At 33.1% G+C, this 18,067-nt stretch overlaps 1 protein-coding gene across 11 annotated transcripts in view; it reads left to right on the top strand.

Annotated features, from left to right (window-relative positions):
- Positions 1-18,067, top strand: part of LOC130893110 (voltage-dependent calcium channel type D subunit alpha-1) — a 103,977-nt gene that overhangs the window by 14,815 nt on the left and 71,095 nt on the right. For all 11 annotated transcript variants that reach the window (XM_057798949.1, XM_057798925.1, XM_057798970.1 and 8 more), the window contains exons 2-5: positions 13,134-13,425; positions 14,496-14,601; positions 16,062-16,201; positions 17,747-17,853. In XM_057798949.1, coding sequence (XP_057654932.1) covers positions 13,244-13,425; positions 14,496-14,601; positions 16,062-16,201; positions 17,747-17,853 — 535 coding nt within the window. In that variant the 5' untranslated portion in view covers positions 13,134-13,243. The remainder of the gene's footprint in view (positions 1-13,133; positions 13,426-14,495; positions 14,602-16,061; positions 16,202-17,746; positions 17,854-18,067) is intronic.

The following is an 18,067-nucleotide window of genomic DNA, read 5'->3' as shown; positions in this document are numbered from 1 at the left end:
ATTTCAACTTGATTGATTTGAGGTCACTACATTTTTTCTTTATTATTATTTTTGAAAATTTAACACTCATATCACCTAACTGGTAATAATATTAAATATTTTCTGAATAACAAACTGTTTAAAAATTTAAATACCAAAAATTCACATCAGATGGTTATTTTAGAAAATAATAAGGTTTTATGTGAGAAGCTCTTTTAGTATTTTGGAATAACACACAACTCTCTATTAATTTTTTTCATTCTTTCCTATTTTTAACTACTAATTATGTTCGTTTATCTATTTCAACTGAGTTTGAGCCCCAATAATCATTAACATTCCATTATTTTCGACCTAAAAAAGCTTTAATCATGAGAAAGTTACATGTCAATTTATAATTAAATGTACTAAACAATTCTAGAAATATTTGTATATGTGGTTTGGATTTTTCATACCTTTCTATATCTATGAAATTGTTAATTTCTTTTGAATTATTGCTAATGCTATTTTTCTTAAACTCTCTATTTAACAAGTCCAAATCAGGATGCACCTACCCTCCTAAACTTTTATTATTGTTCATTTTGTCAGAATATATTTTATGCTTTGAACGTTTTTTCAAAGGTATTAGTGAATTATTTTTCATTTTTTTATATAATTTTCATTTACTACATCTTCTCTTGCATTTTATTAATTTTATATATCGGTCATTCTAATTAATATAATTAAAGCAAAAGGAATCGGGAAAACTTCAGGATACTAAGATTAGGAAAAAAGACTATTAGTACCCTGAAATAATTTGATGTAAATTGCTTGCTGTCAATATAGATAAAACATTTTAACATTCCTGGTGTGTTTCTGAGTGTAGGTAATTGAAAATAATTGACAGTAGTGCGGTTTATTTTTGGCTTATAATTTGTAGAAGTAAGGACATATACTTGGATCTAAATATTGTATTGTATTGTATTCCTGGCAAGAGTACAACAAGTGTTTATTATAAAATTTATCGTGCAGTTGATGATATTGATCATTTTTTCATAAAGTGAGATTAAAAAAATACATAACTTCCAGTTTTATATGATGTAATTGTATGTTCTGGATGGAAATATTCTCTTGTCGTGACGCATTCTTTTGAAATTTGTAATTAGGATCTTTCGAAGTAGAATTGTCCTAAGTAAATTAATATATTATATTCAGTTTTTACAGAAAACATATTTTCCTTAAGTCGACATCGCCTACGTGAATTTTTCTTTTCCACATAAACTCCCACAGCTGTTTTATCTGACCTAATTGCATTTCAACACGTTTCTTTTAACCTCCTTAAGTGAGTCTCGTCTTCGATTCGAATTATTTAATTTGAAAATTATTGCTTTCATTAATACACTATACCATAATAATAACTTGGTTGTACAATATTTTAGCATTCTACTCATTTTACTTATATAAAGTTTGTCTATGTACAATCCTTGCAGTATCTGAATTATCCTGCTTTAACAAGACACCATCTGTGAATATTTATACGCTAAAATATAGGTTTGTTCTTGTTAGCTGTATTGACTGATCACAGTCTCTTGCTTGCTAGACAGAAGGTCCTACTAAAACGAGTTATAATCAAGGAGCATCGCCCGAAATTGGACTTAACCAAGATTAAGGATCCAGGTATACAACAAGAAATAATATCTGCACTGGAGAATGAGGCTAAGAAATTGAACACATCCATCAAGAGATAGAAATTGACAATACTTACAAAATATTTAAAGATATTTCCAACAATATACTGAAGATATTGGATAAAAGGCACGACATATTTCATCTTCATAAGAAAATCAAAGAAACCATAGGCTCACGGAAAGAATATATAGAAGATTCATTTTATGATAATAGAGAAGAGGTCCACAGAATAAAAGAACCACTAGTTGACCCAGATATAACAATAGATGAAGTCAGGATAGCCACTTCAAATGCAAAAAATGTAAAAGCTCCCGGGCCTGATGGAGTTCCTACAGAATTGTTAGAAACTCTTGAAACCAATTCCCTTAGATTACTAACTAAGCTGTTTAACTCTATCTATCACAAATGCGTAATTCCAACCGATTGGTTGAAATATTCCTGCGAATTGTACATCAAAGAATATAACCTAAAATAGAGGAACACATGAGCAGTACCCAGTTTGGCTTTCGAAAAGGACTAGGAACTAGAGAGGGTTTGTTCAGCATTCAGGTCTCGGTGCAGAGGTGTACAGATGTCAACCGTAACGTATATTTATGCTTTATAAATTTTGAAAAGGCATTCGACGAGGTCCATCATCATAAAAGTAAATATCCTATTGGAATTGAACTGGAATTGATAGCAAAGATATTAATTTTATAGCGAATCTTTACTGGAATCAAAAAGTAAATTTACGACTCAAAGATAAATTAACTCCAGATATCAAAATTAGGAGAGGAGTCAGACATGGCTGTATACTGTCACCTAGTACTTTTCAATTTATACTTGGAACATATATTCCGAGAATATTCGGTGAAGATGTTGAAGAAGGTATAAAAATCAATGGGGTGATCGTAAACAACTTAAGTAGTTGACTCAATGGAATACCAAAAAGACTAAGTATATAATCATCAACAAAAATACAGTAAACGATGGTGACCTTATTGTTAACAATGAACCATTAAAACGAAAGGAAAAGATTAACTATTTGGGAATAACTGTTAATGACAAATGGGATCACTCAACAGAAATAAAATGTCGCATTGAGAAAGCTAGAGCAGCATTTATTAGACTAAAAAACATGCTGTGTAGTCACGATCTAAGTTTACAGCTTCGCGTCAGGGTATTAAGATGTTTTCTATTCTTTTGTATGGTGTGGAAGCATGGACATTGACGGAAGCAACTCTTAAAAAGGTCGAAGGTTTTGAAATGTGGACATAGAGGCGTATGCTCCGAATCAGCTAGCAGGATAGAGTGCGTGTGCAAATGAGAAAGGAGAGAGATATTGTAAGATCTGTTTAGATCAGAAAATTATCTTACTTCGCACATGTAATTCGCAATTCTGACACGTATAGTATATTGCATCTTATCCTCCAGGGAAAAATAGAGGGAAAACGGAGTCTTGGAAGAAGAAGAACATCATGGTTGAAAAATTTACGTCAGTGGTTCGGTCAGACAAGTAGTTCACTCTTTCGAGCTGCAGTGAACGAAATTATCATAGCCAACATGATCGCCAACGATAACGGACTCGGCACTATAAGAAGAAGAATCTATATTGGCAGAACTATTTTAGGTTAGGTGTACACTAAAACGCTCTTTGTAGCAGAACCAGCGCTAGAGTCACTGTTCTTAGTAGCAGTGCAAGATAACTAGTTCACCTAGTTTACTGTACTGCTTGCACTGAGTCTAGAATCAGTTCAGCCAGTGCAATGCAAGTGCTATATTTCTTGACAGTTGAAAATGCATTGTAAAATATTTTTCAATGTAATTTCTAACTATATTTTCTATATAGCAACTTTGATACGCTGTACTCTAACGATTCCATAAACTGGATGTATTACCTTATTGTTTTTAAAAAAAATCTATTAATAGATTAGATTAAATATATATTTTTATTTTATCAACTATATATTTTTTCTTACCATTATTATCCTCAAATAACATTTCTGGAAACGAAGATGTAGTGCCACATCTTCGTCATCGGACGAATGTAAAATATCAAAAATTACTAAATCGGTTTCCATTATTGTTAATACTACTGAATCACATCAAATAACCTCAAATATAACAATCAACAAATGCTTCATTGTTATCTGTACTACTCTGCACTATATCGTTCTTTGTATCCGATCGACCTAATTCTATACACTGGCCTGCACTGGTCCAATTCAGTACAGTTACAGTGCAGCTGTAGAACAAACCTTATGATAAAGATCATCTAACGGGAAAGTTTCGCATTTCGAGGTTATGTTTTAACATCACGTCGTGTCCTAATTGTTTTGTTCACTCAATAATTGCGTCCTTTTTTGTTTTGGTTATTTTTCTTGTGCTTGTTATTTTTTTCTGTATTTACAGAGACTTTTATTCTATAAGTATAATTGTATTAATTACAAAACTGATGATCAATTTCATTAATAATTAAGGAAATATGAAGAAGCATCAAGAATTAATTAATAGAGCAAGCAAAATTGAAAAATTTACCTTGAAACTAAGCTGTGAAAGTGAATGGGACCTAAATATCATATTAGAAATGAGCAGAAATGCCATCGAATGGAACACAAATAGCTCCAGAACAGCAGAAAGAACTGACATAGGAGTGAATGGGCCCAGAACTAAATACTCTAACTGAAAGCTTGAGCAATACAGCAAGAATTTTTCAAGCAGAAATATGTCTTTAGTTCAACTTAAACATGAATTACCTCAAACAGGAGTTATCTAAATTAACTACAATGTCATAAGATCCAAGTCGGTATGAGAAAATAAGTGAGCTAGTGGAGGATAATGGAATAACAGATTTGAGAAGTAGGGGCGGATAAACCCTTTATAGGACTTGAACCCTTCTGTGCAATCAGCTACAGGAGCATTCTACAGAAGCTGGGACAGGAAAACCATAACCAAAGACACAATGGGTAATTGGTGAACAGTTAAAAAGAATAAGTCCGTTTGAAAGTTGAATTGATTTTAAATAAACCAAGTAATCATGGGAGTTAATATCAATTATATCGGTTTTTGACGGCAATTCAGACAATTTATTATAAAAAAATCATTTTTCAGTAATTTGGTAGTTTTTCTCTTTATTCCACTAGGGAATGATACGGCTTTTATCGATTTATAAAGAGAATGGAATATGTGACCGTAGCTGCTTATCTGTATTTTCGATTCCTGGGATTTCTACATAAGAAAGGATCCAGGTAATTGTGTTTTGGATATTTGTTGAGTATATCTCTCAATATTTGTTTGCCAAATATAGGTTCCTTTTCTTCGATATTTATTATATATTGTTGAAAAATAACGATAGATATTGTGTTTGAAAACAAATAACAAAAATTAGAAATTCACAAGTGTACAGCTTGTTACAGGAATATTCACATCAAAATTAGGTCATGGTATGCATTCTGACTTCATGTTATTGAATCATAAAACCTGAATAAAACATATTATTGAGTAATGAATTGAAAAGAACGAGAACAACAAATTACTAATTAACAATGTCTGTTTAATCTCTCTTATTTGCCTTCCAGTTATATGAATCCTACACATTACTGTTATTTTGGTTCCATATCAGTCGATTACATTTCAATTTCTCGTTTTCAAGATTTATATATGCTTGGTTTGATACACGTGATTCAGCAAAAAAAACGCAAAATGATCCCACTAAGCTCGTTATGGAACCTTATGAACAGATTATTTTTTTCATTTCATTCAATCAGTTACGTAGAAATGATTTTGGATTTTATTAAGCAATTCGTATTTTGATTATATACGAGCTGTTGGATCAGTATCGATCGGTATTTAACTTTTTTAATCGTAATACCGTAATTTGATTCGGTTTTTCAATTCTTGTTTATCCATTAAAATAATTAAAGTATATATAAAACAATTTTCATCAAATAACACCTGTTCTGTTTGGACAAAGTAAGGACTCGTAAAGTCAATGAAATTGATCAGGAATTTAGTTCAATATAGTAGCAAACCGGAAACAGTTTTTGATCTAATTTGATTATGGTATTTTCAATTCGAAATACCAATTGATCAGAAGCAATAAAAGTTGTATGTCATTTTGGAAGTATCAATAAGCATTAAAATTTATTTTGATGAGCGTATTATGGACAAGTAAATTGTGAAAGTACAGAGGGTCTCGTACGGGCAATAGAAAATGGAAACACCTACAAATACTTGGGGTTTCAACAGGCTAGGTTAGGCACCACAAGCAGGCAAAAGCTACGTCGAGAATCAATGCAATCAACACCTGTGCTACGCCTATTTTAACGTACTCTCTTTGAATCCTGACATGAACGAAAACAGAGCTGGAAGGTATTCCAGAAAAGAATGTTAATTCACCTTGTTAACCTCCATTCTTGACAGGTAATGAGACTATAGGAAATCAGAAACCTCAGTCCTACATTCCTCACATGTAAGATCGAGATCATTAAAACAACTTGAAAACCTTTTCACATCAGGCTTATTTTAATAGTTATAAATTCTATAAAAGTCTACTAGCGGCAAACAAGGTAAAATAAAATGATGTAGGTACTCCTAATTAATTACGAAAACAATAAATTTATTAATTAACTGAATCATCGTCTGCAAAAGATGATGTAACAGTGCAAATATGTTATGTTGCATTTAATAGTTTAATGAACTAAACTATTACAGGATTATATCCAAGGTGGATAGAGATTACTTACCACTGAACTTCGATTCATCAGAATATGACTTCAAATCAGTATTAGATACCGAGAAGATAGAGCAATGGTCACAAAGGTCATTGCCCGGTAGACATCATCACAACCTCAACCATCCGCATATTGAAAAAGTAGCTTACTATCGGAGCCCTTTTCCCAGATACCGAGAGCTTCATGATGGCTATCCAGGATCAAGTTATTAACACCAACAACAATCCGACAATGCAGAAATTGTCAAAAACGATCAGAGACCAGAAATTGGTAAAAAAGTTAGTTCGGTCTCCTCAATACTTATACATCGTATTACAAGTACCAGCCACAGTATCCAAAAAATGACAATTTTAGACTCTACTACGATAGGTCCATTATCAGTGATAGACAGGTGATGAAAAACAGACCTGACATCGTGTTGGTTGATAGAATAGTCAATTCAGCTTTTCTCATCTACGTACCTACACCCAACACTCATTATATTTTCAATAAACACCAGGAGAAACTGGCCAAATACTCTGATCACAGTTATATGTTAGCAACCGACGTCGTATCTAAGACCTTGCACAATAGCATCGCCAATCTGGGATTACCAAAAAATACCTTCGAGGCCACCCAAAAGGCTGTAATATTGAATACTTGCCATACAGTGTGGAATGTAAACTGAGCCTAATCCTTTAGTTAGGGGAAAGGTAAATGATACCGGCTCCAAACTGAGTATAGCATAATTCTTTCGCATAATAATAATAATAATAATAATAATAATAATAATAATAATAATAATAATAATAATAATAATAATAATAATAATAATAATAATAATAATAATAATAATAATAATAATAATAATAATAATAATAATAATAATAATAATAATAATAATAATAATAATAATAATAATAATAATAATAATAATAATAATAATAATAATAAAATTAATGTTGACATTATTATTATTTCCACAGTAATTTCTTGCTTTTGTTATAATGAAATAAAATGTTCATGTATAATACATAAAAAGAATAAAATTTCTTAGTTTAGTTTAAATGATTAATGATCTAAAGATTCAATTGTTATGATGGCGGTTGTTGATTTAGCGACCTAATCTGTTAGGCAAACAAATATTTGGTTAAATTCAACCTAATTTGAGGTAAATCCGATGATAATATTACGTTGTATCCCAATGTGTTTATTGAAAATAGAAGATCATTCGACAAAGGATGAAAGCTGGAATTCGCGCCTGTACACAAATTGTGGGTTTGCTAATGTGGTTCCAGTGTCATCATCAAGAGTTAATAGATTTATTGATTAGTTAAATAAACATTTATCGTCGTCTTGCCTAACAATCTACATCAACTTTTATACCTTTGATATAATTATGGTTAATAACGGTTTGATTATAAGAACAAAAAGTATTGGATATAGTTATTGGTACCATAAAATTTGACGTCAATCTTTTCCAATAGTCGTTAAATTATAGATTTATGTCAAACGTAATCGGTTTCAAAAAAAGTAAAAACATCGCAAGTACTAAAAAATTTTAATTGTCGAGGAACTATTGCACTTTTCCACTTTGATTTTTATGTCATTGCATTAATATCAACACTGAAGTGTTTCACAACGTTGGCTCAATCTGTCTCAACTTCATATTTCATTTGAAATCTGCTTAAGAAATAGACTATAATGGAACGTTATCATTTTTCAGATACAGATTTGATTTCTTTAATTGCGCTACGTGCAGAATAAAATTACTAATGAGAAAACTAATGTCACTATTATAAAAGCGTGGTTTACAATTTCTAGACAAAACTATAATGAATTACAAAATTTTTATATATAAAATTCTTCACATGTGTATAGTGTCAAGATTAAACCAAATAATAAAACAAACTATACGGGAGTCCTAAAATAAGTAATAATTTATATTAAAAACAAATAACAACATTAAACGTAGCATGCTCCGAATTAAATATTAGTATTAGAGTAAAAGTCTTGGCACTTTTTTCCAGTAAATATGTCTACAAATTATTGCGGAATACGGGAAAAAGATGTTAAAGGTTTGATTTCAATTGGCAAATGATTGTGCATTTTTTGTATGCTAAAGTATTGAGCCCCTAACTAATTCTGAACGTGGAGTAGGCAGAATTTAATCAGGATAATCAGATATTTTGATCGACTTATTGCATTGTAGTCAGTCTTTGACGAGTGTGCAAATGTGCAAAGTAGGTTAAAAAGTCAGTCATACAAACATTAAAATCTCTCAATACAATGTAATAGAAATTATGTTGGACATACTAGGAGATTTGTAAAAGACCGGTTTAAAAAGCACCCAGATGGACAGAAAAGTCAAGCATTAATTAATTTTTTAAGGGGATTAAGGGGCGATATTTGAAAATAAAACAATATTGTATTTTTATCAATATCAATAGGATGAGAACAAATGACTCACGTAACTTTTGTAAGGAATGTATTTTAAATATAATTAAAACCAGTTACAACTTGTGGAATGATTGAAATTCATTGTAGTCTTATCCAATTAAAACAGTTTTTCCCATTTTATTGATCGATCTATTAAACGTAAATAGAACCCATTTTACAAAGAAGGTTTTTATGTATTACTTCATTCTATATTTATTTACAATCTTGACGTAAAAACCGAAAGAAAAATTGCCTCTGCCGCAAATATAGAACAGAGACAAAAATAGAGCCAATTTGTGTTACACATCCCTCTTTAAAAGTAAGTTGTAGCTCTCACACTGAATGTTTGTTCAGAATGACTGTATAAGTATACATTCAGCAAATTACAAATGCCTCATTAAATCGACACGCTCAGCAATAATTCAAATAAAAGAAAAAGTAATTAAAAAATAATAGCAATGGGAAAATATCTTGAATTATGATGATCTTCTTCACTTTATTCATGATTTCACTTAAATGATAAACCATACTCACCGTAACAAATACAAAATAACGAAGAATGCGCAAATATTTATTCACATTCCTTCCATTTGTCTTATTACCTATATTGAATATCCCTTAAATGTACACATGAATGGCAGCTATAAACAGTTGAAAACGATGCTTATATTGATTAAATTTTTTTATCAATCATGTCACAATAACTCATACATTTTTGTCAGATGTTAGAAGCAGCATCATATGTCTAAACTATCTAACCTAACATAAACGGAATTAACCTAACCAAAGCTATCTATCTGGGTGTGCCGTCGTTGTATACCACCAAATTCTTTTGTGTTATATGTTCCGTCCAGAACCTCCCCTGTTGTTTTCCACGGGTGAGCTCCATAGCGTTCATATCTCCAAGTATCAGGACCTCGCCTCCCTCGCGGTTAGCGGCGTCGAAAACTTCCTTAACTTTATTGTTGCATTCTTCTAATCCGATATTTGAAGACAGGTAAGCTATCACAGAAACAGGGCCCATCTTCACTATCACAAACCCGTTATATACCTTCGATTCTGCGGTACTACATTTTCTATTCCTGATATATATCTCTACGTCCGTTCTATTTTCAGTTATCTATTTTTCGTTCATCGCAATTTTCTTGCGGCTCAGCAACGACATTCAAATCAGCATTTAAATCGTTCGCAACCACATTAATTGAATCATGCACCGCTATAGCTCTTCCCAGGTTCACTTGGAGGTATATCACGCAGCGTTTTTTGCTTATCATCTTGAATCATCTTTATTTTCCCGGTTGTTTCTTTACGTGATATTCGTCCGTCTCTGACGGTGGTTTTTATTTTTTGTTTCTCGGCCAGTTTTTATTTTCAAGAGCTCTTTTAAAGGCCGGGAAATTTATTATACCAAGTCAGAAGCTAACCTTGAGCTAAAATGCCAGTTATTGGCCCCAAATTAACCTCAGCCCACCGAGCAGCCCGTTTATGATTTGCCAGAGAATACGTTAATTGGACTGACGAACAATGGGGCTCTGTTCCTGCATGGTAGCGATTCAAAAGGAAGAGGAGAACTTAAAGAAAGATTTGCGCATTATTGCATAAAAGAAATCGTGTCTTTTATAGAAGATTCCTGGATAGTTTGAGCGGGCAATTAAATTGAAGCAAAAACCGATTTGTTTTTATTGAAACTGGCGGTGGAGCGAGGGATTAACGGCAAACCGATACATAGAAATAATTGGGGGATCACGTCGTTCCCTAGGCCAGTTTAATCGTCAAAAAAATTATCATAATTCAGAACAATGCGTTCATATACTATATGTTCTGTACAGCAGTTTTTACAGGATGTCGAAGTTGCCACTATGTATTAGTTAGTTTGACGCCTAGACTTAAATCCCATCGAGCATTTTTGGGATGAGCAGTTCCGGCTAGAAATCCGAGAAATCGGATGTTAAAATGGCGCTTTCTGAAGAATGGGATATTATCAAATAAGATACAAGTAAAGATATTTAATCTATCCATGAAAAAGCGCCTGGAAGCTGTAATTACAGCTAGGAGAGGGAAGACTGAATATTCATACGTTAATTTCAAAATAAATTATTATTTTGACGAATTTAAGCTTGAATATATACTATTAATAATAACCTTTTTTTGTTTAACATTTCTTTTTGTTATATATTTTCCCTTTATTGAAAAAAATAGCTCAATAATAAGTTAGACAACTCTCTTTATAAATCCAAGACTAATTGTTTCGAGATGCTAAAATCAGAAAAAGAATGGAAGCTACAAATTTTTTCCTAGAGATTTTGACCGCGAGCGTGCGACTCGTGTCGATTTTTTGCCCACGATTGTATATAGCATCGTCTAGGTATAAATGTTTAATTTACTTCTACATTTTTTGGATGAAATATATGTTCCATTTGGATATCGTCAAAAAGGAAAATTAATTTTCTGCGGGAAAAATTAAATTATGTTTTATGTTGCCGCCGGAGGAGAAAAACTGCTTATTATCCCAGAGAAATTTATAATGTTACGTGGCGTAACCAAGGAACTGTGTTACTAAAAGCAAATAAATGATTACCAACAAAATATGATTTCGCTTTTAAAAATAAACATACGAACACGAAAACAAATTTTAATGGAATTATTGCAGTCAATAAATTAACATATTTCAGTAGATCCTGATGGAATAAATACTGTTAATCAATTTATCATCGATATTATATGAGTTTCTAGTAGCATCAGTTAAAGTCACTTTTTGTAACATAAGATCTAGCAGTACCAACCCTCGAGAGATCAAAAAGATTTTTCACGTTCTCTGAGAACCGAATCGACCCTCAACATAATCACACACTAGTAAGGCCCTAAATGATTCGAAAGAAACATTTCAATAACGACTATGCTGATTTTCAAAACTTCCATTCCAATATAAGGAAATTTGTCTTAAAGAGGGCTCCAAGTTTTTGTGAAGGTGACTAGATGTATCCCTAGGATACTAGCGTTGACCTTAAACCTCTCTGGCATGTATCCATCGATTGCGACTTGGATGGATCGGTCTTTAAGACAGCTACTGAGCCAATCGATGAGTGAACATTAATCTATTATGTAGTCTTGGTTGCAATACTGAAGCTGTGTTAGATATATTGCTTCCAAACTCAACACCCAGCAAGTGAATTTGCGGTGATGGTGATATTTTATGTCCAGACGAGACCAAATCGTGAGCTGCAGCGTCAGCCTTCTTCATAAAAGCAGAAGCCCGGGTCTTTGCCGTATTTAACTCAATAAGATTGGTTCCAACTCACTCCAAAATATTTTCAAGATCGTTATTGATAGTAGTGATCTGTAGCTAGCTACGGATTTGGATGTTAGTCTAGTTTATTCGGGCGGCAGACCTGAACGACGACACTGTTGAGCTAACGTCAGTGAAGCTATATAATATACAGGAGAAAGAGAGAAGGTGATAAGATGCATTCCTAGGAATACCAGCGTTGACCTTAAACCTCTCCGAGACGTATCCACCGATTGCGACTTGGAGAAAGCTACTGATCCAATCTATGAGTGAACATGAATCTATTATGTAGTATTGTTTACATGTGTGGGCGCTTTGTACATTCTTCTATGTGCTCAGCTCTTCTTTATGCCGCATCATTGATGTCCGATGTCTGTTGTATAATAATCAACAGGTACTTTCATTCTTTCTTCACTTAGAATTCCGATACATTTGTCAATTTATATAAATGAATATGTATACAAACATTGTAGTTAAAACTATTCAGCAGAAGAATTAGTTTATTGATTTTAAAAACAGACAAATCAAAGGAAACAAGATAAAGCGCTCATTAATTATACCGTAAAATTGTATGTATTTCATCCATTAGTCTTCATTAGTGATACATAGTGAAGACTACCTCAATCCCTGTTATTATTGATCAACTCGGAAGAGAATGATTCATGATAGTTATTAAACTGACTTATGTCGAAAATACCAAAAATAAAATCTAAGATAATAGACCAAATACTAGTACTACATCGTCGGTAAGTGTTGTGCAAATAAAGACGCAAAAAAGCTTTGTTAAAATGTACAATCTGTTTCAATATGTGATAAGGAAGAAGATTGGTGCCTATATTTCCATTAGTAAATTGAGGTTGCTCTATTTTCTCTGTATTTAAGTGCCTAACGTATCTGTTGAGCAAGGTTTTTATTCCACGAATAGTTAATTGTTAATTTTTCTTTCGGTTTCTGGTAACCTTTTAGTTCGCCAATTTGCTTAATTTTAAATGTTCATCCATGATATATTGAACGCTTCTTAAGTTTATACTTCATTGAGAACGGAATTTTTAATGAAGTTTTTATTGTTTCAGGGCTGCAGTATGAACTTCGAGAATCGTCTTCAAATCGTTTTTGGTCCGTGCAACCTGCAGAGAGAGGGGGGTGTGCATGGCAAGGCCCCATTAGTGCGACTGCCACCGCGATGAGTACCGTGGGGGCGGGCGTTACGAGCCCAGGACAAGTAGCAGCTCGGACGCCGACGGCCCCCAAACGACCCGTCCGACGTGGTGGCAAGGCGCCCCCAGATCGTCCGCAACGTGCCCTCTTCTGCCTATATCTCAAGAATCCGCTGAGAAAACTATGTATTGACGTCGTTGAATGGAAGTATCCTTTTAAATCATTCTTATAAAACATTTCTAGTTCACAAAATCATTGAAGAAAAAATTAGTTGAACGCGTTGCTTTGCGCACATCTTGTAAGCAACTCTTCCACATTCGTTCTAGTTCTGCGAAAGCTACCGATCTGGTTTGTGCGAACTTGTATGAACAAGAATTAACTAGTGGTATAGGTATAGTTGGGTAGAGGTTTTAATTTTTATAGAACTGATATCTTGTGTTTTCTTTCCCTATATTTGTATGCAAACTAACATATTCCTGACCACTAAGGCCGATTCATAAACTTGACTTTCCGTTTGCTGTTAGCGGGTGACGTTTGCCGTTTGACATTCGCAGCAATATCTACATCCTAGTCATAAATTTGACGTTTTGCCCTTAACCTAAAAATATTGTTATTCTTTTTGACCTGTGTACCTACTGCTTTTTATTTTCGTGATATTTTTGCTTGTGATCCGGTATTTATGGACGATATTATAAGAGTAAACAAGCAAAGCTAAAAGACCATCATATACAAACAAATAACCCCAACATGACGCTCTTACCTAACCTAACCTAACCTAACCTAAGTCATATGTCAAAAGCATGTGACAAACGCAAACGGATGTGGTTGCTACGAAAGGCCGACGGGAAAAGATGAAATTCGTTTTGGTTGAAAGTCCCCAACGGCAGACGGCGACTTCAAAGCGCAACTATGAATGGAATTTCGGCAAACTAAAAGAAAAGTTTATGATTCGGCTTTTAACCGCTGTGACTTACGGTTCGTGCGTTGTTGAACTAATTCATTGCGTTTTGCTCACAATTTGCTGGCTCTGATTGTTGACTATATGCTATTTGCTTACCTATTTGTTGGTTAATACCAATACATAATCTACACGGCGGTTCTCAAAACGATGCCATGTCACGCAGTAATTGTTTTGTCCTAGAGACCGCTATGAAATGACTTCTTTTGTTTATTTAACATTAGCGTCACTATAAAGGAGTCTCTAATTTAGATTATACACCATTCATGGTTTGGTACGGTTTTTATGTCGCTTATTTTCCTTAACGAGACGTTTCCAGGCCCTTCGAATGGTTGATTTTACTTACGATATTCGCAAATTGTGTTGCCTTAGCAGTTTATACACCTTTTCCCAACACCGATTCTAATACGACAAACGCATATTTGGTAAGTAAAACTAATTTTATGTTATACTTTTTAAATAAGGTTAAATTTTTTTTTATTCTGGATACATTGTTAAAGTCCATTTTTAATACGAGAGAGTAATAAAATGATGAAGCATTGTAATCCATCTTTTAGTATTTTAGTATTTTTCCAAGTTAAACCTACAGTGTTTTTGTATGAAATTAATTTTGTATAAATATAAAGAATATATCGGGTGTACAATTATATTTGCATCTAATCAACCTGCTTATAGCTTTCAAACAGCTGAAGATAAAAAAGTGAAATTATTTTTAAAATTTTTTATTTTTATGTCATTGTGTTTACTTCAATTTTTTGATAACTTCACGTTCGTAAAGAATAAGTAAAATTGCTTCTTGCAAATCCAAATCAGAATCCGAAGATGAACTGTTGCAAAAAATATTCACAATGTGTGTCTCGATCATTTCTCTTCTTCTTTAATTGTATGATTAACTGCTTTTGCTCAGTTTTTAGGCTTTACATTATTCACAGCCTCCAAAAACAACTGTTCGACATCACTCATTTAAAAAGAATAATTTTTTTTTGAAAGTTCCCCCTTTTTCTATGCTTATACTAGATCAACCGGGGGTAGTTCGATATGATTGAGATCTAACCATCGTCATTCCAAGATTTTCTGTTATCTCATCAGTTTCATATTTTTTTAATATAATTCTTTTCTCATAGAACCGGAATGGAACTTACAATTTAGCCAATTCTGTAAATCTTTTTCAAACCACTTGGTTGTGGGCAATTTTTCCAAAAGTCGCGAGTGATAACTTGCATAACTTGTTTGAACCATTCTTTAAGACATCATGTCCTCATGGAATAACTAATAAATCCTTGACGAGAGACGTAATATCAGCAGATCAGACTCATTTCTCCCTAGTATTGCAACGTGGATGCAATAAAAACAGCATCAAAGCGACAATGTTGCTATTGCGAAATCTTGCATACAACAATTAGCAGAACTTCATCTGCGCATGCTTTTGATCAAGAAATATAGCGTCTTGAATTGCATTGCACGTTGCTTTGCATCATGTCAAATGCCTTAAGAAAACGCAACTTGTATTTCGTTACTATATGGAAAAACCTAAAATCGTATCTTCGATGAAATTTGTCCAGAAGAGATTCTTGGAATTAATATAAAACACATTTCTAACTTTTATTGACAAATAGGTACTTATAGATCTCATGATACGGCTATGTAGTCTTCGATACAGAGGGCTTTTGACCACTCCAAACCTGTTTTTATTTTCTGTACAGCTCATGGACCAATGAAAGTCCGAAAACTTGTATTAGCTCAGGTACATTTATAAAAATTTTAGGAAAAAATCAGATTAGTAATTAGATTTTATTAATATGAATATACACAATAAAACTAAAAACATACCACAATGTGTGATAATGGATTTCATATGTTTCGTCTGCAAATGATTTTTTTTCAGGAAAAAATCGAATACCTCTTTCTAGTAATTTTCACTACGGAATGTGTAATGAAGATCCTTGCATATGGTTTCTTAATGCATCCAGGGGCGTATCTTCGGAATGGTTGGAATTTACTTGATTTCACAATAGTAGTTATAGGGTACGTTTTAAATAAATTTAAATATAACTCATGTATCGATACTCCCCTGTAAACTAACAACTATGATACCACAGGACATACTTGCCATAAAGACTGAATAAGAAGACTAAATCAGATTAACAAAATAGTTTGATGAAAAGTTAAGATCATTGGAAACACATACAAATATTAGTTAGAACTCGACACAAACCGAGATAGGGCGAATCAGTTTCGTTAAATTAAAAGCTAAAAACTCACGGATCTCACAATATGTGGTCTCGGTATCAACTAAAATGTCTTCTTTATCTTGTCACGTGTTTACGAGATGTGGAAAGTTTCGAGTGAAGTTAGGCTCTAATATTTCCAAAAAAATCTGAATAATGGTTATAAGAAAACATAATAAACATCACTATGACAAAAATAAACAAGAAAATCAGAAAAAAATTAATAAAATAGTTTATTTGAATGCTGGAAATAGATGTACGACTTGCTTTAAAAAAAGTCAATAACAACGAAATAGAGAATAAATATTTTGTATAGTACTTGTATATATGCAATCAGTTCCGAGCAAGATGATCTTTGTATATAGGTATACTTTGATGTAAGACCCGGCCAATGTAGGTACTACCCACTTATCGACTGTCTTAGTAGCTTTCTCAAAGATCGATCCATCCAGGTCGCTATTGATGGACACATCTTATAAAGGTTTGAAGTCAACACTGGTGTTCCCCAGGGATGCATCTTGTCACTTATTCTTTTTTTCTTGTACATCAAGTATCTACTCGAAAAAACTGTAAACCCGATCTATAGCTTCGCCGACGATAGCACCCTAGCTGCTATTTTTACCAAAAATGGCTGCAGCTTAGGATTTGGTCCTGCCTGGACATAAAATATCAACATGGCCACAAATTCGTCTGTTGAGTGATGAGGTTGAAACAATATGTCCTAGCATAGTCACGTGGCCGAATTAGCTTCACAAAAACTCCAAAAAGTCCAAAAAGCTATATATTCTACAACAGCTTATAATCGTCTACATAGCCCAGATTCGTACATTTAGAATATTGCTCGCACATTTGGAGCTTGACTCCCATGCATACCTTTAGGATGCTCGACTCAATCAAGAAGAGAGCAGTTCAATAGCTTAGAGAATGGAAAAAATCCGAGCTTTACAACATAATTCTGCCTAGTGCAGTTTTTGCAAGACCTACTCAACAGGCGACGAGAGTTATGAACACCGAGTTCGTCTGCAGTCGCCCAGAACTTCGATTTATCGGGGTTCATTACTTTGCAGAAGTAAGAGTAAGGGAATTAGCACGTCTATAACATACAGAAGTTCAAGATCAATATCCACAGACAGGCACCACTCGAATTCCTCGAGTGTAAAAGTTTACCTCTTGTGCTAGCTTTTTACATCAAAAATATCTTTGTTGAGAGATGTTGGTAAAGTTCTTTTTTTTTGTATAATGAATACTTCTTGTTGGTATTTCAAATTCTTCCCACTGTATATTGATTTCATAATAATATGTTAAGTTGAAATGAGGAAAAAATATTTTGTCCTTATTTTAGGTTGATTACTACCGTATTACAAAATCTCAGTAAAGAAACTTTCGATGTTAAAGCTCTTCGAGCTTTCAGAGTTCTCCGACCTTTAAGACTTGTCTCTGGCGTACCAAGTAAGTAGTTCTTTCAAAATATTTGCATTATCATATTATGTTAGTAAAACAAGAAATAAAAAAAACATATTGCATGTTAACTTTAATTAATGCATTAATGAAACACTAGATTTGTTTCAGGTTTCGAAGATCTTATTACCAGTCGCTTTTTTTTATACTTTCAAGTTTAGATTTTATCAAGATCTTCCATATTTTTTTCATGATTTCTTCAGTG

Source organism: Diorhabda carinulata, chromosome 1 (genome assembly GCF_026250575.1).
Source record: "Diorhabda carinulata isolate Delta chromosome 1, icDioCari1.1, whole genome shotgun sequence".
NCBI classification, from domain to species: domain Eukaryota; kingdom Metazoa; phylum Arthropoda; class Insecta; order Coleoptera; family Chrysomelidae; genus Diorhabda; species Diorhabda carinulata.
This window is presented reverse-complemented; position numbering and strand designations above follow the sequence as displayed.